This window comes from Carassius gibelio, chromosome B7 (genome assembly GCF_023724105.1).
Source record: "Carassius gibelio isolate Cgi1373 ecotype wild population from Czech Republic chromosome B7, carGib1.2-hapl.c, whole genome shotgun sequence".
Classification (NCBI taxonomy): Eukaryota; Metazoa; Chordata; class Actinopteri; order Cypriniformes; family Cyprinidae; genus Carassius; species Carassius gibelio.
This window is the reverse complement of record NC_068402.1, coordinates 9584232-9610508: the sequence shown is the minus strand read 5'-3', so window position 1 is coordinate 9610508 and position 26277 is coordinate 9584232. Positions and strand designations below refer to the sequence as shown.

The following is a 26277-nucleotide window of genomic DNA, read 5'->3' as shown; positions in this document are numbered from 1 at the left end:
CTATGGAAGTCAATGGCAACCACCAACGGTTTGATTACCGGCCATCTTCAAAATATCTTCAGGCAGTTTGCATACTGTACACTGCAGCATTGATAAATAACACAGTGGCTGTTATAACACTTAAAAAATGAAATAAAATCTTGTCTAGTCAAATCTCAAACACACACACACACACACACACACACACACACACACACACACACACACACACACACACTCACATATATATATATATATATATATATATATATATATATATATATATATATATATATATATATATAAAATGTCAAAATTAAGTTATTTTGATGAGTTGCAGTAAGGAATTTCTTTTACATAGTATTTTATAGTATGGATTATTATTTGTTAATGCTATTGTTGACTATTTGTTGTGTAGTGATGTTGAAAGCTCATTTTTTTTACATTTGTTTTTCACCTTTATTGCATCAAACGTTGCAGTTTATGTCCAAATACATTTATACAGATGAGCATATTTTCCTTGTATCGTATTTTTGCAAAATTTACTGAAAAAATAAATAAATTATTGGCTTATTTGATTTGATTTCAATTTATTTATTTATATTCTGTACAGAAAAACAAAATGGCTATACTCTATTAAGTATGTTTCATATACAGAATAAGGAAGCTTCAGCATTTTTAATAAGTGAGAGCTGGAAGGGATGAATGTTGCTTCAGATCAGTCATTTATAATTCCTGCTTGGATGCACTCTAAGAAAAAAGTGACTGAAAGAGCTAATATGGGCCACTTAAATAAGAATATACTTGTTTGTGACAGACGTTGCAGCATGCAGGAGGCAGGATAAAAAGATTTAAGGAAATTCAAGGTCACAGCTGATTAGTGTGTGTGTGTGTGTGTGTGTGTGTGTGCATAGATTGCTCAGCCTGTGGCGTATAATCTCACTGTAGAGATATATACGTAACACAGTATTGAAGGAGCTTCTGTCCTTTCCCCACAGAGACACTAATATAGTAATAATGAAAGAATTACAATATGTAACCATGACAGTCATAACATCAGATGAAAAATGAGTGCAAATGATGGGTGTTCAGAGGGTGTTATGAATCGTGATTTGTTTTAACCTTTTATTTTTTTAAACATTTACATTTTTATCAAAGTGCTGATTCATATGCTTCTTCTGTTGTTTTTGCACAAAATGATGTCACTTCCTGTAGGATGATGATGAATTATTGGCTTGTTTGTTCAAGGCAGCGTTATTTTAGAAATATTGATGTACTTCCAATGTTTTTTTGTTTGTTTGTTTGTTTTTTGCTTTTGTAAATATTTATTTTTCTATTTTCTGTTTTCCCTTTATTGTAAGTTAAATTGTAGTTTTCAAGCTAAAGTTAAGCTTTAGTAATTGTGTTGTTTTTCCTGTATGTTTTTATTACTTTATTATATATTGTTTATTTTAGTACTTCAGGTTAAACTAAACAGAAATTAGAAATTTAGAAAAAATAGAACTTTTAAAATAGTTTAGTTAACTGTAATAACCCTTGTTCAAGGGATTTTTCATAAAACTAGGTTGAAAAGTTATATTTAGGACACAGGAAAAACCTATTCACTGCTTCTATAAAAAAATAAATAAAAAAGATTCCAAAGAAATCACCAAGAATATTTTGGTTAGACAGAAACACCCATAATAAATTGTCAAATTTGAAAATTAGAATGATTTGCATAATTGAGAAGGGTTTGTGTTTTATCCAATACTTCACTGCATTCGATGGATTGAACGTGTGCATAAGAAAGAATCCAATGCTCATAGCGACGATGTCTGAATAGCATGAAAAGAGAAAGAACATTGTCTGAATATGTTTCTTTCATCTGTAAATGTGTAAGTTTGATTATGCAGTGCTGATTCCAGCCGGATAAGGAGGAAGCAGCCCCCTACTGTCCCTGAGATTCAACAGATCCAATTAAACTGGTTCAGAGTTTCAAAAGCCCAATGCTTCATGCATGGATCTTCTGGCTCTTTGATAGGTTTCCCCTTGGAATAAGGTAACGTCCATTGTGTCTGGCCTCTGTTAACACTGTTTAGTCAGCTGGAAAATTAAGAATATCGGTCAGAGACCAGAGGGTTGTTGGAGTTGAGCTTCAGAAGGCCTGTTTAAACTTTCTTACATTCAGTCCAAATGAAAGCACCACTTCAGTGTCCTCAAAACCATGTTAAATCTCTGTGATTTCAATAATATCATGCAATATTTCAAGCTGAAGTATGCAGTTGACTATTTTAACCCTGCAAAATCTAACACTGTGCAACCAGCACAACACAGCAGCAACGACCCAACCAATTTAGGGCGGGACTATCTGTTTGTTTGGCCAATGGGAGACAGGGGGAGTGTCTCAAAAAATCAGTCTGAAATGTGACATTTACATTTCTGAAACTAGTGATGCTAGTGAAGTTACACACTTCAGCTTTAGAAAGAGGTTTAGAATAAAATACAAAATAAATAACTAAAATAAAATAAAATAAATAATAATAAAATATAATAAATTAAAAAATCATAAAAGTCATAAAAGGTCATAAAATTCAATAAATAAACAAATAAGTCAATAAAAAAATATTAAAACAAACAAGCCATATTTTCTGAAAGGTACAATGAGTAAAGTATTAAAAAATATTGAAGGCGCTTAAAAAAGCAGCATACCATAGTTATGACTTTTAAGACGGGGAGAAATGCTTCCCCATATCTTTGAATTTCAGTATTTTATTTTAATGTCATTTTTGTTGTATTTTAATTACTGTATTAGGACTTTGGGTATTAGAGAAGGGCATTATATATAATTATTATTATAACAACCAGGATTTCTATTGTGTCTGTTTGCATTTAATGTCTAATTTGTGTCCAGCAACAAAACCACTGTCACTGGCTCTTATAGCTTTTCTTGAAATGTTAATATTTTAAAGGACCCGGTCTCTTTACTCTCATCTGCAGACTGCAGTGAAGGTCTTAAACATGTAATTCATATTAACAATCACATGACACATTGAAGTAGCGCAGCCTGAACACTGCAGTTTGAGGTCATTTCTCTGCATGCTTTTGTGTGTATGAATGAGTCTCCCATGTTTGTGACAGCCGCAAAATGCACGATCTATAAGACCTAAACCACACCAGCCGAATGCTAACAGAAGTCTAGAGCAATGCTGAGTGAACAGTAATACAATATTGATTTGTAAAGAGCATTGACTTGACTAGGTGGCAAGAGTTGCATCTGACACTGATGTTAGTGATGCAAACATAAACGAATGGCCAGAGTTTCCTGAAGGTTCATGCAAGTGTCAACCAACAATCTCATGAAAGCATTTCAGCCCAGGGCGCTGGATTACCATATTGATGCTATTATCAGAAAATTGTTATGCATGATATGCATGGCATCTGATGTTTATGAATCTATGTTGTCTTAGAGACACTAGCCTTACAATAATTTAGCAGCCACATTGTCTGTTTTATGGCCTCGTGTCAGTGGTTACTATGAATCAAACTGTGTTATGTGTTATGTAAGAACAGTTAATCAATTTACACTGTGATGCCATAGACAAGGTCACTCTGGTTATGTACATAATTTAGAAAATGGATATATGATGCATAGTCATTTATGCTGTAAGCCTATGTAATGCAAATCTAGAAAGTATATGTATTTCAAATTCTGCATTTTAATTCTCTTATTTAATAAGATATCTGTTTTAATATTGTATCTACCAATAATTTCTATTTATTTAGTTTCTAAAGAACAGCACCCAAAATAGTAATAGCTAATTAAGTTTAATTTAATGTAGCTAATTGTTGTGCTGTTGCTTAATACGTTCAGTGAAAGGTTAAACTAAATGTTGAAATATATTATACAGTACATCAATATATACATTATATATTACATATAAGCAATATACATTGCTTGATAACACAAATTGCTTATCAGCAAATCACATGGCAGCAACTCAATGCATTTTAGCATCTAAATGTGGTCAAGACGATTTGCTGAAGTTTAAACCGAGCATCAGAATGGGGAAGAAAGGGGATTTAAGTGACTTTGAACGTGGAATGGTTGTTGGTGCCAGACAGGTCTGGTCTGGTCTGAGTATTTCACAAACTGCTGATCTACTGGGGTTTTCACATGCAACCATCTCTAGGGTTTATAGAGTCTTGGTCTGAAAAAGAGAAAATATCCAGTGAGCGGCAGTTGTGTGGATGAAAATGCCTTGTCGATATCAGAGGTCAGAGTGGTTAGAGATTATAGAACGGCAACAGTTACTCAAATAACCACTCGTTACAACCAAGGTATGCAGAATACCATCTCTGAATGTACAAGACATTGAACCCTGAAGCAGATGGACTTCAGCAGCTGAAGACCACACCGGGTGCCGCTCCTGTCAGCTAAGAACAGGAAACAGAGGCTACAATTCAAACAGGCTCTCCAAAATTGGACAATAAAAGATTGGAAAAATGTTGCCTGGTCTGATGAGTCTCGATTTCTTCTGCGATATTCAGATGGTAGAGTCAGAATTTGGAGTAAAGAACATGAAAGCATTGATCTTTCCTGTCTTGTCTCAACGGTTCAGGCTGCTGCTGCTGCTGGTGTAATGGTGTGGGGGATATTTTCTTGGCACACTTTGGGACCCTTAGTACCAACTGAACATTGTTTAAACACCACAGCCTACCTGAGTATTGTTGCTGACCCTGTCCATCCCTTTATGACTACGGTGTACTCATCTTCTGATGGCTACTTCCAGGAGGATAATGCACCACGTCACAAAGCTCAAATCATCTCAGACTGGTTTCTTGAACATGAGAGTGAGTTCACTTTACTCAAATCACCTCCACATTCACCAGATCTCAATCCAGTAGAGCGGCTTTGGGATGTGGTGGAACGGGAGATTCACATCATGAACATGCAGCCAACAAATCTGCAGCAACTGCATGGTGCTGTCATGTCAATATGAACAAAAATATTTGAGGAATGTTGAATCTATGCCATGAAGAATTTAAAGCAATTCTAAAGGCAAAAGAGGCATGTATATATATATATATATATATATATATATATATATATATATATATATATATATATATATATATATATATATATATATATATATATGAAGAGTTCGGATACAAAAGCCTCTAAGTGGCATCTGAAATTTTCATCTAAAATTAGGATTTTTATCAAGCTCCTTGAGTCATTTTACTTTAATGGCAATGTGCAGGTCCTTTTCCAGGCTATTAAATTGAAATAACTGAACATAAATATAGGAGCCTGATAAAAATCCTATTTTTAGATGAAAATTTCAGATGGCACTTAGAGGTTTTTGCATCTGAACTCTTCATATATATATATAGCTATATGCATGTATATAGTCCTATAATTATTTATTCTTGATCTATTTGTTACTGTTTTATACATTTTATACATTTTAAAGGATGTTTAATATGCAATTTAGCTCTGTTTTTAAATGTATTTATTAAATGATTTTATATAATTTGGTATAGGCTATTTAATGGCATTTAATGTCCATTGTGACAACTTAACCCATATAGTGTTTAAATGGACTGACAAATTGCCCGTTCTCCCTGATTTTATCTGGCAAAACGAGGTTCCGGGGACTCGCTTTTTTATAACTTAATCACTTTGCATTAGTCTTCTTTTCTATTTAAACGTGTTTTCATCTGAACGTGCAGAGATGAGAGAGTAGCGTTATAGCCTACTAATACAGTGTTTGCGATCTGCGATTCCCGCATCGCTGAGCATCCCGCATGCGTCACGCAGCGCGTTTCTATTAAATGCATAATGCGATTTAATTCCTGTTTGTCCATTCTTCAGCCTGTCTCCACGTTTGCGATGGTCTAAAAGTGAAATTACGTCATTCTAGGTGGAAACAAAGACGAGTTGAGCTCTCTGAGCTCCATCAGATGGAGACAGAGCAGCTCCCTCACCAAACTCCCCCTGCGATCCGGATGGGATACAGATGAAGAGAGGCCATTCCATAGCATTCCCAGTGGTCAGGTGGACGCGGGGATTTATGATGCTGATGCTGTGCCGTGCAACTGCAAAGAAATGTCTGTGGATTAATAATGCACTTCTGAGTTAAAACATCGCTGTCCAGTTTTTTCCCGATGTCGATCCAGAGAACAGCAGATGGGACCTCTGAATAGGTGTGGGTTCTTTTTCTGTTCTTGGTGATTTATTACGGATCTTAAATTTTGTATTTTCACGTTGTTATGGGCTGATTTTAAATCCCCTTTTCTCGTGATTGTGAATGTGCTCATTTATACTGCTTTTTTTCCCCGATCGGTTTTCTTTCTGAGGCTTGGAGACATGATTTTAATACATGCATACTTGCAGTGCAAATTAATTTACAGTCATATTATGCAACTGAACCGCAGTTGCATGTGTAAACCAATAGTTTCTTTACATGCATCAGAGCATTTTTATTCAGTAGTTCTGCACTTTGATTTTCATTGAAAATAAGAATCTGTTTTCTTTCTTTTATATTCAAGACCGGAGGGACCAAATGCACAGTGGGTCACAAATCAATAGGTAAGAAAAATGACAAACGTGATTTATTTCTTATATTGTTTCCCCTCGACAGCAATGAGGCCAGTGGAGAGCAAATGGAGACTTTTGCTTTAACATTTGAAAATGTTCTCCTGAAATATTTTTAGTCATCTCATATCTCTTCTATAGAGTTTCAGAAGAGATCTAAACAATATATGAAACTGTGATCATATTAGTTAATGGTACCGAAGTCTGTAGAACTGAATATCAACTCAAATATTTCTCATCAGATTCTCCCAAATCATAATGCTTTTTAATCACAATCACTATAATTAGTATTATTTCAGTAATTAAACGTGCATCATTTTAGAATTTAGAATTGTTTTAATGACCTTATGAACTTGAGCTGGCATAGACTGTACAAGATCTACTGTATGTTATCCAGCATGATTTGAGCATAACTGAAGCATGAAAATCTGATATTCCGCATAAGGGAGTCACATAATGTCACAAATGTAGAAATGGTGCAAAATCTCAGGAAGTTTTATTATTCTTTTTATGCCATAACATTTCTTTGTCTTAATAAAAATAAATAAAAAAAATTGTAATTTTATAGTCTCAGACTTTGAAGCCCAATGTAAAACTCATTGAAACCCCCATACTAATCAATCAATATTCTGAGTATGTCTATGATGGTTACAGTCCTGCATCTTGATATGATTTTTATTGTAGTTTGGCAGATGGCTCACATTTCTTCAGTCACTAATCATTCATCTGTCCCCTCCAGGCTGTCTATTCCTCACTAAATCAAGAATTAAAACAGCAATGGATGCCATGCCAGAGTATTCCCTCTTCCTTGTGAGGATTTTGGAGGAACTGGATACTAAGTATAGCACCGTTTCATACCAAGACCTTTGCAAGTCCCTGTGTGCCAGGTTTGACTTGGTCCATTTGGCTAAGCTGAGGAGTCTGCTGTTCTACACAGCATGCTTGGATCCAGCTTTCCCCGCAACATTATTCAAAGACAAGATGAGGTGCTCGGTGGAGGACCAACAGTCCAAGAAGCTCATGGTGGCAGCAGACATTGTCACCATGTTTAATCTCATCCAGATGAATGGAGGTATTGCCAAAGACAAGCTGCCATTGGGTCGGAGACCCAAGTTTCACAAGAACCAGTCCTTTGAATCCTGTCGATCAGACTCAGATGTGTACAAATTCAATGATAATGACAGAGGGTATAACCTCATGGACACCAGGGGTCATCACGTCTCTCGGAAGTCACCCTGCCCAAAATCTGACTGCAATAACTGCCAGCAGTTTATACCAACTTCAGAACCCAACTTCCTCTTGGGGGTCAACAAGGATCTGAAATGTAGGGCAGCATCGCTGGATAAACTACAGCATCTGCCACAGTACCCCAGCATCAGTCCTCCTCCGTGCGAGATGCAGAGCACTTACTTCCCCATGGACATCGACAGCGAGTCAACAACGGACCAGGAATCTCTCCACACCAACCCAGGGATCAAGGATGTTTTCGTGTCCAGCAGAGAGCCCTTCACTGTGCACTCGTGTGTGCAAAAGAGGAATATCTTCAAAGAGGATTTTCACAACCTTGTTGCCTTTTCACCCCATGTGATCACTACAGAATGCAGAGTTAATCCCAAAGCTCGGGGTGAGTACCACCACAGGAGGGAGCTGAGCAAGCCTCCCACTTTCTTCAATCACAGTTTCGAGCTGCCATACAGCAACCCTTACTTTGAACCCGTCAGCTCACCCATTCAAAACAAATCACGGGTGAAGCATGAGAGCCTAGATGACTTGCAAGCGTCCACTTACTTTGGACCTACCACAGTCTCTGAGTGTGTGAGCAACAGGAGGACTTCGAGCAAGCATGGAAAACAGCCAGTCTGGCCTGTCAAGAGCTTGAGTCTCAATACCGAAGAAGGTCCTGACTTTGAGAGGTCATTTTTAAATGGCAAAGTGGTTAAAGACAATCACCGTCATAACATCAGCACCATGGAAAACGATCAGCACTTTCAGTGTGCAAAGGACAAACCCACTGCCTCTCCCTCAGGATTCCCCAAGAAGTCCAATGGAACCAAGACAAAAGAGATGTCTTCTGTGGCTTGTGGACCCAGTGTTGAGAAAAGAGAGGTTGGGAAAAGGTACAAGGAAAAGAGTGTCAACTGTCCATCATTTCAGTCGAGCAATGTGGACAATGGCATGAGTGTTGGGACCCAGACGGAACAAACCGAAAGTAGGAAAGCGAAAGATTACACTGGTCACAACAAATATGGGGAGAGGCCACCCTTCAAACACTCAGATGAAGACTCTGAGATTGTCAGTGATGATATCAGTGATATCTTTCGCTTTCTGGATGACATGAGCGTTTGCGGCTCTCTTGGAGTTGTGCAGTCATCATGCTACAACAGCAACGGTTCACTGTCTCAGGTGACAAAATCAGACGGGGACAGCTCACCTGATCGCAACACTGTCAAGCTGGGCAAAACCGGGATCAAGCTCGACCGCCTCTTCCAGTCACTGGAGAGCTCGGATGATGAGCTCAAAGATAGCGTTTGCAAACTGGTACTCAGGATTGGCGAGATTGAGAAAAAGCTTGAATCTCTTTCAGGGGTACGAGGGGAGATCTCTCAGGTTCTCTCGAAGCTTACTAGACTGGATGAGAAGATTCAAGAACCAGAGGCTAATGGGAAATCAAGTGAAAATGGCCACGTGGAACAGATTAAGACCGACGTGAACCTCTCGCCTCACGTTTTCCAGTGTCACACCACTGGACACAACATGAAGGTGGAAAAAGGTTCAGAATGGTGCAGCTCGGAGGCTGATGAAAGTGAAAGCCTGAGAGTTAAAGCTTTTAAGAAGAGCATGTTCACACGCAGGTCATCCAGGTCACTCAACGAGGAGAACAGCGCCACTGAATCCAAAGTGGCCAGCATCACCAACTCACCTCGAGACTGGCGGACTGTTTCTTACTCTGGGCACACAGGGGAAGAAGGGAAAGAAAGAGACCGGCATAGTGAAGGCAAGGACAGACATAGGAAACCCAGAGAGGTAACAAACTTGTATACTGCACTTTTTTGTCCTTACTGCATGTTGAATTTATTGTTGATAAAAGAGTGCATTGCATTGCTATCACACTGATTGAATCAGTAGAATGGTGCATCTCTTTTTAACGACCGTTTGGCAAAACTGACAAATAACATCGCAAGAGTCATTGGTCTGAATCCAAAATGGACAGAAATCTTACATTGTCAATGAACTGACTGTAATAACTTAACGCTTTGTTGAGCTCAGAATGATAATACATTACATGTACCTATTGAAAGCAAAATGGTATTCTGAAAGTGCTTTGAAAAAGCATTGATGGTGTACATAGCCTAAAAAAAATCTGAATGTCTATTTACACTAAGTGCAAATAGCCTGCCTTGTTGGTTGAAGCCATTTACACTTACTCCACCCACTATCGTGTGAATCGGCTAGTCAACACCACAAAAGACAAGGATAAGTTGTCAGTTCCAGTGGCACAGCTGGTAAGATGTGTAATATTTTTATTTTAACACGATCAACTTGTCGTGGCCTAGTGGTAAGAAAGTTTGATTCCTAACCCTAGGGTTGTGGGTTTGAATCTCAGGCTGGCATTATCATGACTGAGGTGCCCTTCAGCAAGGCACTGAACTTCCAACTGCTCCCTGGGCGCCGCAGCATAAATGGCTGTCCACTGCTCTGGATGTGTGTTCATGGTTTGTGTGTGTTCACTGCTGTATGTGTGCACTTTGGTTGGGTTAAATGCAGAGCACAAATTCTGAGTATGGGTCACCATACTTGGCTGAATGTCATGTCACTCACTAACTTGCAAATGAAATAGCAAATAACTGCTGCCTAAATTTATTGGCTTGTTAGTGACATGTAGATCAGTCTTTACCTTGTGATAATGGTAAAATCAAGATTTGGTTACCAACATTGCATCCTTTTGAATTTAGTCTATCATATGAACTGTGGGACACATTTTAGGAAATCTACCATTATATTCCATTCATTGACTACTGGGGCAGTACATTTTTAGGCAATGGTCATTTTGTTTCAAGAGTTTGGTTTCTGTGCTAAGACAAAAATCCAGCACTGACAATCAATGGAATAAACAAACACACTATCTGTAGGGGTTAAACATATTTATACAAGTGCCCACTTACCAGGATTTACACAAATCAGTCGCGACAGATAGATGAATGTTATGTAACTTACTTGATGTTCATGCGCCAGGCTGAGAAGGTTGTCGGATTTCTCCTACAACCTTGCGTGGTTTTGCAATGGTTTACACCCCTATGTGGTTATGCACAATTACCCTCCATCACTTCCCAAAATACAAGCAGGCATGTTTTTTTTTCGAAGCAATGTAGCTTTAATATCTTATCTCCAATAATAAAGCCATGCTCTCTTGTGGTGCAATTATCACACAGTTATTCTATTCTACCCCACAACTAGCTGTACTTTAGCCCAGATGGGGACACAGACTGAGTGCAGGGCACAACAGAGAATCAGACAAATAATTTTAAATTCAATCCCCCCAGAGGAACAGGATTTCATGGCAAATTGGTCCTGCAAAGTATTTACCAGAGCTCAAGTTAATATGTTGACACATCTATGGGCTGAAGCTTCAGTGCTCTGCAGCATTGAAATGGCTATGTAAACATGCTCAAGTATTCCATGAATACTGCAAGGCAGATGAATGTGTTTCTTTGTACACTGCTTTAGGAAAATAGAAGGACTCATGGTGTCAAAAAGCAGGAAATCAGTTTCTGGTGATTTATTTCTGATGACATTTTCATAGGATGCCACAAAAAAGTAAAGTGAAAGAAGATCATGACCTAAGTATTGAGTAGGCAAGCTGGATACAGTTGACTCTCTATGGGTAATAGAGTGTGGGTTTCATGCAGGAGGAAAACAGGAACAAGACCATGCTTTTACAGTGTTGTCAGTGATGAGGGATCAGAGATGTTATGTTATTGTTCTGTTTTATTTATTTCCTCTGATATTAAATGTTAAATGTTCAATGTTATGTCATGTTAAGGTTCTGTCCTGTTCTGATTTTTACTGTTTATTCTGTTCTGTTATGGTTCTATCATTTTCCTTTTTATTTGTTTGTTCTGTTTTGTGTTATTATTTTATGTTATGGTTTGGTTTAGTTGTTCTATTTTGTAAAGTCTATTTTGTTCTGTTCTATGACATCCCCCTATATTTATATTCTGTTCTCATCTTACTTATTCTCTTGTTACATTCTGTGTTGTCTTATTCTTATTTATAATGTCTTTATATTCTTGTCTGATTTTTTTATATATATATATTTTATATCTATTCTATTCTCTTATATTCTACAGTATAATGTTTCTGCTATTTTATTTATTCCATTTTGGAATTCATTCAGTTCAGTTCTTTTCTGTTCCATTCTATTTCCACTTTTGGTTTCTATTCTATTCTATTCTATTCTATTCTATTCTATTCTATTCTATTCTATTCTATTCTATTCTATTCTCATTTGATATGTTCTATTTTGATCTATTAAATTCTACTGTATAATGTTGTGCTATGTTCTTTTTTTCCCCTTTTGAACGTATTCTGTTCTGTTCCATTTTTTTTCTTTTTTCTATTCTATTCTATTCTGTTCTATTCTATTCTATTCTATTCTATTCTTGACATTTTCATCATCCTCTTTTGGTGTCTTCTGGTCTTCTATATTCTCTTCAGACTGTGCAATGCATGCAACACTTTCCCCTTCTCTAGTCTTGGGGAATATTTTCATGTTTTTTCAATCTTCCTCCTCTGCCTCTCGCTCTCGTCTTCTTGGCTTATTGCCCGGGTTAGATGCCTGCCAGTTCCTGTATCGTCCCTTCTGATCTTTTTGGGGAAGTCGCGAGTGCCAAAAGTCTCTGCGCTCTGGGACAATCCAAGCTGTAGTTAATTTTAGTGAATGGTCGCACAGGGAACCGGTGGCTAATCAAACCTCATTCACATTAATGAGAGCACACATCAGCCTTGTGCTTTTCACCACTCTGTAATTTTTGAGGTCACCCTAATTGAAAGGTAAGGTGTGTAGTTTGAGTTTAGTTGACCATAAAGAAACAATTTATATGTTAATTTTCCTGAAAACTGGAAGCAGTTGTGTTTTGTGCCAGTATCAGACATTGATCTGATAGTTTGAGATTCTCAAACAGCCTGACAGCACCTACTGACCAATGGTGTGAGTTTTGGGGTGGAGCTTGTTACGTAGAAGCTGTTTTAATTTATTTTTGACATAAACTTTTTGTCTTCTCCATCTTTCATTTAAAAGCATTGCTTTCATGTTTTTAAATAAGCACTGTCAATGGGGTTTCGAAGCAAACAGCTTGTCTACCACACATCTAATCAGCTGTGAATGTTTTGGTAATTGTTTTTCTAGGCTAATGTTAGTCTTACTGTATGCATCCTGTCACTCTCTTTGTTTTTCTTTCTGTCTGTATCACCCTGCCTCTAATTCACATGAAGTTGTTATGCCAGCCTTTTAGCACGACTTCTTTATGCAAGAGCGCAGCCAGTGAAGCCAGAAGATACGAGAGAACTGTCATTTCTAGGCAGGCACTTAGCACAACATCCGTTCCTTCTGGCAAAATGCCCTTGATAAAGGGCAATGCAAACCTTTTTTTCTTCAAGCCCAAATCAAAGTGCCAGCTAGCCAAGCGATAAGCTCATGTCAGTAGTGGTCAAGCTAAAAGCACACTTTACATATTTGGCAGAGTATAAACAAGCAGTGCTTTTAATCGCTTCATTTGAAGGCTATCTTCAATGAGGTTTTAATTAAGACTGTGTGTGCCCATTCAACTTCAAACTGTGTTGGACAAAGTATATACTGAAGACAGATGACAAAATTAAGGACTACATAATTAGCAAATGTGAAGGCGTTTCCTGTGCTAATCTCTCAGGCACAACAGTTTGTGTGTGGTCGATTGCCAATATTTTGATTATTGGTTGCCTAAAGGTGTTCTGACTGGTTAAGCACAGTGTCTTTCACTATTACTTTTACTAGTATTATAATAGTATATATACTATTGGAATATTATTAGTTTTAGTAGCTTTTTGTGATTTTGTTGTGATTAGTACTTAGTTTTTTTAATATTTCTATTTAGCTTTAATTTTTCAGTATATTTGAAAATTCATTTTATACTGTTATAGTATTTTTTTTTTTTTTTTGCTCAAGTATTATTTTAAGCTTAGTTTAGGCTTATTCATTTTTTATGTGTGCTATTTTATATTTAGTTCTTATATAAAAATAAGTTTAATCTATAGAAAAAGTTACAACTAAGTTTTTAAAAACAGTTTTAGTACTTTTACATCAACTTATTTTTTTTATTCATTACTATTTTTACTTATCTTTTGATTTTATAGATTTAGTTTTCATTTTAATTTCAGTTTTAGTAATTTTATGCGCTTTTATGTTTATGGCTTTTTGGTGATTTTAAAAATATATATATATTTAGCTTTATATTTATTTTAAATGTAATACTTTTACATTTATTAATCCTAGTTTTGTTTATATACCATTATAGTATTTCCTATAGTAATTTTGTTATGTGATTTTGTTTCTTAGTTTCTGATTTTTTAATATTACCATTCAGCTTTATTTTTTGTTACAGCTTTAGTAATTTGAGTACTTCAGATCATCAGCACACATTGCCTTTGCATAAACATCTACGTGCTAGTGTTTAAAACCACTACTAATTATGATCACTTGTAATAATGATTTTTGCTTAGCAACAACACTAATGATATTGTGGCTCAGTGAGATTACATTTAATGAATTTATAACAGCAATAAAAAGTTTTAATTTACTGCAATGCCGCAATACATGTATGTATAACTTGTAATGTGTTGGTTATGCTACAGTATGAAGAAATAAATACAGAATGCTTGTGGTTAGAAGATCGTCTGTTTGACACTGAGTCTGACCTACAGCACATATTATATCCCTACTGCTGCTTTCGGATGAAGAATAACCTATACCTCATATAAATATCAGAAAGATAATATTTTTCCTTCTCTCAGCTGGCCTTCCCTCATTTGCATATGTGGTTGTTTGATTAGTCTTTCCCTGCTGGAAAACAGGAGGTGGATCAACATTACACTCTTCGGCTCTCACTCCTGTGGCTTTTTTTAATTTTCACCTTCGCTCAGGCCAGACAGAGCAACACCTTACCTTAAATTTCAGCCGAGAGAGAGAGAACAAGAAGAACGTGGGTGGGTTTTTGTAGAAGAGAGACAAACTGTATGTAGGCAGAGAAACACAAATGACATTACAGAACATGAATACTGCAATTATATTGAAATTATTTAGATAATATAGTTCCTAACTGCTGGGTAGCAGCCGGAAAATAGGCCACAGTCCGTCCTGATGGAAGAGAAAACATTTTCCTTATCTTTTTCATGCAAACCCTGTGGGATTTTGGCACAAAAACACCTGCAAGTAATATTTCAGTGTTTGTTCTGAGGGTGTTTTTGGGCATGTCCAATGTGATGTCTGGGACCTAATTTAAATGATATTGATGCATATGCAGTTTGGTGAACAACACAAAATGTCCATTGACTTTCTTTCTATTTATTTATTTATTGTTTATTGTATTTTTCTTCTTTTTTTTCGCTGAAGATGGTGAGAGTAAAAAATGCCTCAAAACATTAAGCAAGGTTTATAATAATTGGCTAGACTTTAAACTCCCATCTGATTGACTGAAGAGAACAAAAGTTAAAGAGATGTGTAAACCGGTTCTTGAAAAGAAATTCTCAAAACAGTCACAAATCCACCCAACAGTACAGTATTTTGGGAGTTTGTGAATTGCTAAATTTGGTTAATAAGTAATAACTATGACTATAATTATGAATGCAAATTAGCATTGCATTTGTAAAGCATAATTTGTAAATATATTATATTTAACTTCTTAATGTGATGCTAATAGTTCGACAGATAATCACTTTTTAATTAGAAGATCATGGTGCAGGTTGACAATAACTTTTTGAAAGGATGATGGTGTCATTATAGTGTTTTTGACCAATTTATGGGATAATTAGTTATTTTAGAAAGGGAAATCTGATCACAACAGTATTCCTGTTTTATACTGTGCCTATTTACTAATATGACAAATGGAAACTAGATAAAAAAAATAAAAATAACATCCTTATAAAAAAAAAAAAAAAAAAAAATGTAAACACAATGTTGCTTAGAAAAATATATAAACCTAATACAAGCTGTTGCTCGTTATTAAAGTTAGTTTTTTTTATGCACTAACGGCGCTCGTTTTGTAGCATGACCCAGTTCATGATAATCAAATCTTTCAGGTTGTATAAGCTTCAGCACTCTGGTGCCTCTATGGACAGAAATAAGCTCCTGACTCAGATATTATTCTTTATAATAGTCTAAGGACCGAGACAAACACACATTTCCTGCTTCACAGACAAGACCGCAGTCATTCCTGCTTGCACCGTATATCTATATATTGTTACTAGTTAGACTCATGCAGCGCCAGCATGCTTTTTGCTGAGACTTATAGCTGATGCGGTGTTTGTATCAGCTCCTGGTGTTCCCCTGGTGTTCGGCTGCTCGTTTTTGTCCTACGAGTCAAATAACTCTGAATTGTTGAAGGAAAGGAGGTGTTTGCCTGTGCAAAAGTTGCCATATTGTTGTTAGAGGGTTTTTTGGTTGACTGCCAGCCCAATTTACAAAAAGAATGGTTTGCTAATGTTACCATTAAGGGTTTTAAAACATTACTTCTGAGAGTGTTCAAAAGTTTTTTTGGCTCATGTGAATGTTCAGTGAACATTTCAATTGATTATTATGCAAACATCATAGTAATGCTACTTTTGAATGTTCTCTGAATGTTTTGAAATAAGTAAAATAATTTCAGAAATGTTTGATGAATGTACAACTTAAGTACTGCAGAAAAAAAACATTATTTTCGTTCTTGTCTTGAAGGCATTAAATGCTTTAAATGCTTTGAATCCAGAATTTTGAACAACATCTGTGAACATTAATTTGTAATCTTGTCAGAATGTTCCCTGTTAGCTGGAAGGGCATTGATAAGCAGTTGCTACAGGAGTTCAGAAAAGCTGTTAACATGATGCAGTGCTGTAGGTGCCACTCATAAGTCTCTATGATTTTCTTCAAAATAGAATGATTTCTGAAGGATCATGTGTCACTGAAGACATTTTAAAATGTATTCAAATCTGTATGAGTTTCTTTCTTCTGCTGAACACAAAAATATATATTTTAAAGAATATGGGTAACCAAACATTTGACTTCCATAGTATGAAAAAAAAATACTATGGAAGTCAATGGGAACCATCAACTTATTTATACTTAGAAGAAGAAAAACATTCATACAGGTTTAGAACAAACGGACAAACAGTAACAACAAATTCTAATTTTTGAAACTATCCCTTTAAAGGGATACTTCACCCAAAAATAAAAAGTCTGCCAATAATGACTCACCCTCATTCGTTCCAAAACCGTAAGACCTCCGTTCATCTTCGGATCAGGAATTAAGATATTTTTGATGCATTCTGAGGCCTCTCTGATTTTCAGATTGAGTTTTGGGTGAACTATCCCTTTAAGATTTGGGGTTTGTTAAAAAATAATAGTGTTGCTGGATGTAAATGTGGATGGAAGTAGTATTGATTAGTTCAGATTCTCCTGCTTTTTTGTTAGGTTTGCATTACAGAGGATCATTTGGAAATGTTGAATTTGGTCACGAGGTGTGACAAAGGGTTAAAACCCTCCTTTTTGTTTTGCCTTGAGTGTCACCACTCTTTAAATGCTTCTAAAGTTCTCCTCAAATCAACAGAAGAGATAGGAAGCTTCCTCCTCGGTGACCTTTCCTCCCATTTCTCCCCTACAGACAGATCGTCAGTATGATGCCCACCAGGCCCACCGCTCCTCAAAGCCGCCCAAGGACTCCTACCTGGTGGAGCAGGTGTTCAGCCCACACCACTTCCCTCCCGCCGTCAAGTCTCATGTGAAGGGCAGCCCTCTCTACACGGACCTGCGGCTGACTGGCCTTGCCGATGGCAAGCGCTCCCAGCCCTCCTGGACCATCGAAGAATACAAACGCAACTCAGGAGACAAGAACAAGCTCAGCGCTCTGGACCTGCAGGTGAGAGGCCACCCCGCTGTAATTGAAGCTTTGCCAATCTCGTTGATTTTCTCTGTTCTTTGAGGCTTTGCTGTGTGTGGGATTAGCTTCAAAAGCTGAGGCTCATGGGAATGACGGCTTCGATTTTCTTTCAATCAGTGCTTCTCTGCCACATGCCGGCGGTGTAGCTGAAGGTCGTCAGTGCAGTAGGTGACCTTGTGTGCTGTGAAATATTAATGATCCTTATTAAAATCACTCATTGTTGACAGTCATTGACTCTCAATTACTGCGGGTCCTTGGCTTCGTTTCAATGCCAACACGAAATGCTGTTGGCAATTTTCTTCTGGAATCTGAAGTATTTCTGAGTGAACCTGCAAGTTTGATGAGAATAAATGTAGTATGCAATATGATTGGATTTTGATTTAAATTAATTATTTCAGTGAGTCAGTTGATCTATTTTGAATGATTTGTTTACAATTTTGGATTGAATCAATCCGAGGTCAATGACTCAATGACTCATTTAACTGAGAAACATTAAATAAGGAAATGAGGTAATTTGTTTATGTGGATGCTTTTGAGATATTTTGAAACGTATGGATTTTGTTAAGTTTTAATTAGTACAGTTTCACCATTTTGTTGCATGGAAAGGAAAATGTTTCACTAACCTTGATTTCTCATGAGTAGCGAGAGATACCCACCATTTTTGTCTATTGCGTTCAGCCTTAAAACATTCTAAAATACGGTTTGCAACCATATATATATATATATATATATATATATATATATATATATATATATATATATATATATATAAATGATTGCATTGTCCAAAAAAATAATATAACAATTTCTTGTTCATCAATAAGGTAAGAACCAGATCCATTTTAAACCTAAATATACTTGATTTAATTAAATTTATTGAAAAATGTAGTGTATTAGTAGTAATAGAATATGTTTGCGAACGTAATGATGACAGTAGCACACACAAAATAGTATCTGTTCCGCACTGTGGCATTGTTTAGCGCTCACCAGAGATGTATAAAGTACTAGAGAACCATACTTGAGTAAAAGTACAAGTGCTCTATCAAAAAAGTGACTTGAGTAGAAGTAGAAGTGCTCTTTAAGCACCACACTTAAGTAGAAGTACTAAAGTATTCAACATTTTTTGTACTTAAGTATTGCAAGTAGTCTATTTTAAAATTTACTACTCAAGTACTGAAAGTAAAAGTAGAAGTACTGTGTTATGTAGCTATTAAAGAAAGTAGTCAAAAGTTTGAACATATTGTTTTTACTATTTCAAATGATTAACCTAAAGGACAATCACAATTCCTTTGACTGTAACTTCTTGTAAACAAAAAACGGTTACTGGGGTTAGTTAGCCCAATTTGCAAAATTATGTCATTAATAACTTACCCTCATGTTGTTTCAAACCAGTAAGACATCAGAGGGTCATTTAGAATTTTTTGAAGCATCGAAAATACATTTTTGTCCAAAAATAGCAAAAACTACGACTTTATTCAGCATTGTCTTCTCTTCCGTGTCTGTTGTAAGACAGTTAAAAACAAAGCAGTTTGTGATATCTGGTTCGCAAACGAATCATTCGATGTAACCGGATCTTTCTGAAACAGTCCACCAAATCAAACTGAATCGTTTTAAACAGTTCGCATCTCCAATACGCATTAATCCACAGATGAATTAAGCTGTTAACTTGTTTAATGTGTCTGACACTCCCTCTGAGTTAAAACAAACCAATATCCCGGAGTAATTCATTGACTCAAACAGTACACTAAGTGAACTGATGTGAAGAGAGAACTGAAGATGAACACCGAGCCGAGCCAGATAATGACTCGTTCACGAGTCAAGAACCGTTTCTGTCAGACGCGTCCGATTCGTGAACCGAGGAGCTGATGATACTGCGCATGTGTGATTTAGCATGAAGCAAACCGACACACAGAGCGTCTGGAACCGAACTGATTCTTTTGGTGATTGATTCTGAACTGATTCTGTGTTAATGTTATGAGCCCATGTGCAGTCAACGCCAATGACGCCATTGCGTCGAGCGCAAAAGAATCGGTGAACTGTTTTCTTCAACTGGTTTATTAAATCGAACTGTCAGAAAGAACTAACGTTACTGGTCATCCGAAAACCGATGCAACCGGTTCCTGACTCGTGAACGAGTCATTATCTGGCTCGGCTCGATGTTCATCTCTCTCTTCACAGCAGTTCAGTCAGCACGCGCAGTCTCGCTTGATTCGCTCAATGATGTGCCAGCTTCATCAAACCTGCCATCTACAGTTCTGGCAGTGGTTTGTAATGGAATGATTCGTAACATTATTATAATTGTAACGAGTAACGATGCAGCACATAAAAAAAAAATATCGGAGTAAAAGTATTAAACTCAGCGAAAATATGTACCGAAGTAAAAGTGGAAGTAGGAGAAAAAAATAATACTCTAGTAAAGTACAGATACCGCCTTTTAGTACTTAAGTACAGTAGTGAAGTAGTTCTACTTCGTTACTATACATCTCTGGCGCTCACACTGCATGCGTACCGCACCTGAGCCCAAACGAACCGTGCCCTGGCCCACCTATTCCAACCGGGCCAGGGTCGGTTAAACGAACCTAGTATTTATGAGCACAGAGCGCTCACACTAGTAGGGCCCATTTGACTTTTTCTCGATTCAGTTTTTTTTTTTTCTCGACATGAAACGTTTAATTTTTTTCTCACCATATTTTTCTCACCATATGTTTTAGCGTGTCTAATTATTTGAATGCATAAAACAACTTTATTTATATTTTTTTTTCTTAAAGTAGCCCTAGATGGACACCAGAGGACACTGTGTTTTGTGTGAGCACATGGCTTGTTGTGAGATTTTCAGTGCCATGTGCTCTGACTCCAGCCTTCTTGTTATCTCAATAATGTTTCAGTTGCTCCACCTGTGTCTCCCTCATTACCCTCCTGGTTTGTCTCCCTTTTTATTCTCCTTGTGCCTGCAGTCCTGTGCCGATCCATTGTTATATGTCAGAAGTGCTTGTTGTATGTTTGGTATGTACCTGCTGCTCCTTTGCTATGCCTTGTTCCTGACCTGCCTGCCTGTTTTCCCCCCTCTGGATAGTTTTTGTTCATTTTGTTTTATTTTACTATTAAAAAGTCCCATTCTTCCTGCACCTTGAGTCCTGTTTTCAATTTCAGTGTACATATAAATGGCTTCACTGGAAATTTCTAGTGAAATTTTGTAATATGAATCACACACACAAAAAAAAGTTGTTTTCTTAAAGATTCATTCAGACACAAGACTGGTCAACTTACTGTTTAACAAACGTATTTTATTTTATTAACCTTTTTAGGCATATTATTTAAATGGATTTTAGTATTGTTTAATGTAAATGCAAATAAGTTGAAGTTGTTAAGATTCATTAGTAGCCTACTGCTACAAAAAAAAAAAAAAAGAACTGTAGCATAAGCAGTTGGAATAAGCATTCTCATGAATAAAGCTTAATCAATAAAACAAACAATATATCTTCATAAGAGTGTTTTAGTGAGTACGAGAGAAGCATGTACGCCATGTTAAAACGTAAAAGAATCACTGGATTGGAATCACCGGTCTTTTTGTATTCACGCTGGCTATAAAACCATCTGTTGTGTGCTTGTTTTAGATGAAGGCTTACAGTTTGGTGTTTATCTTTCTTTTCTATCTCCAGACATAATCGTGTGCTATTGATAGAGAACAGCTAACAATAAAAAGGCTTTAGTGTAGGAGACAGCATTCAGCAAGCTTCTTTCATTCAATAGCATAATATATGCCGTATTTTAGTGACTCTCTCCTTATGGTGTTGAATGGACAAAAGCAAGTGATGGCTTTAAAACTAGCTGTTCTTGTACTGAACAAAGTAAAAAGGTAAGATGGAACAGAAAAAGACATCGCTGACCTCTTCGTTGGCTGGTAAGATTTAAAAATGTGCCCTACATCTTTGCATCAAATCTGTTACATGTTCACACCACTGCATGGAAATGTGGCTCGGAGCAGGGGAGCATCTCCCATTTTGCCCATTTGCAAGGGCTATAGGTTTTCTGAAGACCTGCTTACCCAACCATAGCATGAGAGGAGCAGAAAAAAAAGAGAAAATGTCAAAAAGACAGAATGGAGCTTGAGCAATGCCACGTACCAGTGATTCTTAGTGACCCAGCACAGCGCTTTCGAACCAACAACAAGGCTGACAAAGCAAAGAGTTTTTTATGCAGCAAGGATGCAATTGTACAATATTTTTATTTGCATAAAATTATATTCACAATTATTTATTTATTTTGCAGATGCCTGTCACATATTGGATATTGTTACAAGCGTTAAAAACACTAGCATAAAAAAATTAACTAAATCAATATCTTAATTAAATCAATAACTTTAGTATTAATGTAATTTATTTAGGTGTTTATTTAGTATTAAAACAATATGAAAATTTATGAATAACAACTTTAATTAATTTATTGCACATGCAAATTGGAAATGCTTTAATAATTAAATAAATCTCTTTAATATTAACATTATTTATTTATATGATACATAATGTAACTATTAAAATAAAATGTAAATTAATAAATTACATTAATATTACAGTTATTTATTTTATTATTTATTGTATACATGCAAATGCAAATGAAACAATTAATTGATGCATTTAATAACATTATGTATTTATTTTTTTATTTAATAAATTTAATAGTATTAATATTAAAATAAAAAATACAATTAAAACAGTTATATTACAGGTTTATTATTATTATTATTATTAATTTTTAGTTTAAAAAAAAAGTTTTTCAAATTTGCTCTTCTTTGTGTTCTGTTTGATTGACTTCTGAGCTGTGTGGGAAGCCTGACACTACAAAAAAGACTGACAAGTGTGTGTTCACAAGTACAAGTCAATTAAAAAACAGTGCGGACTGAACACAAGAAAACATCCTGTGTGAACGGCCCATTGGATGACTTGGTAAAAGTTCTGTTGCCATAGCAATTACAGAGAGGGAGATTTTTAATTAATCTCAGGTTTCTCACAGGAGAGTTCAGTGCTGTTGAGGATTCATCTCTAAATATGTTTTATTTGAAAATTATATTCCCTGGAACTTTACAAGCCAGCTCTGTTATGGCTTAATTAGTCTTTTTAACTGGTCGTGTTGTAAGAAAGTAGGCAATGATAATGTAATAAATTATTAATATTAAATCATAGCTTTAATGTTGATCTTTATGATATAATTTTGTTCGAATAAGGCTTGCTAATTGCGCCAAATTATTATAATAATAATTTTTTTTTGGCTATGGTGAATTAAAGGAGTCAACCCAAAATGAAAATTTTATTAAGATGGCCATCAAAAATGTAGATGAGTTTGTTTCTTAATCCAAAAAGATTTGAAGAAATGTAGCATTACATCACTCGCTCACCAATGGATGCTCTGCAGTGAATGGGTGCAGTCAGAATGAGAGTCCAAACAGCTGATAAAAACATCACAATAATCCACACCACTCCAGTCCATCAGATAACATCTTGTGAAGGATAAAGCAGCGTGTTTATAACAAACAAATCCATCATTAAGATGTTTTTAACATCCAAACAATTTGTCCAAAATACATAATAATGCTTCCTTCATATTTATTTATGAACTGTTTTGGAAATGTTTTTGCTTGATTGTTTTGTTTTAATGGATATAGCAGCATTATGGATAGACATTATGGATATAGATAGATCATATTTTAGCTGGAAGCAGTGGTCTTTGTGATGGATTTGTCTCTTACAGACAAGCAGCTTTCCACTTCAAAATAAATTTATCCAAATCTGTTCAGAAAAAGAAACTCATCTGCATCGGATGGCCTGTGGGTGAATAAAATGTCGGCAAATTTTCATTTTTGTGTGAAATTATGTAGTTGAGAATAAGATGTAGCCAACAAGCTTGGTCACGTCAACAAATAGTGAGTGCTGTTTTCCTTTTTCGTCAAACTATGGGATTTTTTCCACAAGGAAATCAGATTATCTTTCTTGCTCACTGCTGGTATTGATGTAAGATTACTCTGATCTTATTGGAGACAGCGATGGTTGATATCTTCGGTTTGCATGAAGTTATACATGCTCTGTTTAGCTGAGGAAAGTGTCTTTGGTGACGGCATCCTTCTGCCAGTTAGCACTGAAATTAATGCCATCTGATATTCAGAACCAATCCTCAAGCGACAAATGGCGAAATTTAACACACTTTGGCTGGAGGATGGTTATTAGAGGCATGGAAAATGGCAGCATTGTCACAGTGGTGGCACAGAGGCAGAATGTACTCTTGACAATAAATAGACCATTAGGTGGCCATCTCATAATGACATATTGCCTAGACAAATCATTCGGTCTGAGGTGAGGTAGTGCTACTGCCGTAAACATGCTGGTGCTGAAAAAACAAATGAAATCATGGCTGGTAATGTGTCTGTTGATCACTAAAATGAATGTATATTTACCTGTACTTTAATTGTAGGCATGCAGCAAGCTTTCAGATTACTCTGTCATTTATACAGGATATTTCACTGAAGTGACTTCTGGCTCGGTAGCTTTGACTCTGCTTGCTTGACATTAAAGTTGTTCTAATTATAAGCTAGAGTCCCATAGTCCCTGTGTAAGGAGACAATTAAAGCGTAAACATTTCTGTGAATCAGTGAGCTGACCCTATCCTGTGGAGACATTGATTTTTCCTGAAATCAATCAATCAATCAATCTATCTATCTATCTATCTATCTATCTATCTATCTATCTATCTATCTATCTATCTATCTATCTATCTATCTATCTGTCTATCTGTCTATCTATCTATCTATCTATCTATCTATCTATCTATCTATCTATCTATCTATCTATCTATCTATCTATCTATCTATTTATCTAATCTAAAAAGGTTGTTTAGATCTTTGAATGTTCTTCAAAATAGTTCTTTTAGGAAGGAATGTTTGTGGAACCAAAAATGGTTCTTCTATGGAATCAGTGTGAAAACACCCCTTAGGACCTTTTATTTTTAAGAGTGTTTCTTCAGTCATTCTATTTATGATTCTGTCATTCTATCTATCACTTAAACGTTCTGTCTCTCGTTCTGTGTTTCTGTCTAGGATTCTGTCCGTCTGTTTATTGATCATTCATTCTATCTATCCTTTGATCATTTTCTTACTATTTATCATCTGTTTATTTTATCAATCATTTGTTCCATCATTCTGTCAATTTAAAGAGCAATACTCTATGTATAATTTGTTCGTTCTATCTTTCATTCTATCTATCATCTGTTCTGACATTCGTTCTATCTAACGGTCTTCTGTAACGTATGTTTGTTATATCATTCGATCTATCTGTTGTTCTTATTTTATTGGTCTCGCTATCATTTGTTCTGTCTATCGTTCTAGCTGTCTTTGGAACACCAGTTTGTTTGGTCTGTCTGTCTATCATTAGTTCTATTTATCATTCTTTCTGTCATATTATTGAATCTATCGTTCTGTCATTCTAGCATTCTGTCTGTCTCTCTGCTCTATAAACCTTAAACTTCAAACTTTATGTTACAGTAATATAGTTATACTTCCTCAGATTCAAATTTGAATTAGAATTCTTCATCCCGTTAATTACCTTAACTCAACTCTAAATGCTGTACAGCTCTGATAGCAACTTACAAGAGCAGCAACTGTAAATAACACAAAACTAATCAGAACCACTCAGCAACACATATATCAACATGCTGGCAGCCGCCCAAGACTCCCGAACATCCTGATAGTGACTTCTGCACAGACAATCCCCATTCGTGATTTCTTCAGAAAATGTTGTTTTGTCCCCTTCAGCTGCTCTGGCTATTTTTGCCTGACTGTTTCCATCTTCCCTGCTGTCATACTTGAACATCTCTCTCTCTCATCCTGAACCGAGTGCCGTATCACGCTTTCCTCTTTCTCATTTCCCCCTCACTGGCTCACCATGTATTCAATTAAAATGGCAATTTGATGAAAAATTCCATCTCGACTGAATGTGTTGCTTCAGTAATCTGTCTGCAGTTAGCGAGGCGACTGGACGAGGGGTCCATCCATCTTCATTTCACGGCACAATCACGGTCCGCTCGGCACAGACGCCTTTCTTCGCAGGACCTCTCACCTTTTTCTGTTGCCCTGCAGGTCCAGGAGTCGCTCAACCCTAACAATCTGGAGTACTGGATGGAGGACATCTACACGCCAGGCTACGATTCGCTGCTCAAACGCAAGGAGGCGGAGTTTCGCAGAGCCAAGGCGTGTAAAATCGGCGCGTTGATCGCTGCGGCCGCCTGCACTGTGATACTTGTCATCGTAGTGCCCATCTGCACCATGAAGTCTTGAGGTTTCTCTTTGTTTTCTGTCGGATGGTGTTCGTTTCACTTGGACAAACACGGGACTTCATTTGCGGGGATTGTAATTAGGTCTGATTTCAGCCACTGGCCTTAGACTTTCCTGGAATGTCAATCAAAATATATCACAACAAAGAGTTAAAGGATTGCAATTTGATGTGTCTTTTTTATTTACCCTAGTCAATATTTATAACTTGACTGAATAATTTGTTATGTAGTAGATGGCCT

At 36.4% G+C, this 26277-nt stretch overlaps 1 protein-coding gene across 1 annotated transcript; it reads left to right on the top strand.

Moving 5' to 3' along the window:
* The first annotated feature begins 5890 nt into the window (after nt 1–5890).
* Nucleotides 5891–26067, top strand: minar1 (membrane integral NOTCH2 associated receptor 1). The gene is made up of 5 exons (XM_052560341.1): nt 5891–6168; nt 6514–6553; nt 7299–9583; nt 17446–17700; nt 25844–26067. The coding sequence occupies exons 3-5, from the start codon at nt 7337–7339 to the stop codon at nt 26039–26041; spliced, it is 2700 nt and encodes an 899-aa protein (XP_052416301.1). The 5' UTR covers nt 5891–6168; nt 6514–6553; nt 7299–7336; the 3' UTR covers nt 26042–26067.
* The last annotated feature ends 210 nt before the right edge of the window (nt 26068–26277 follow it).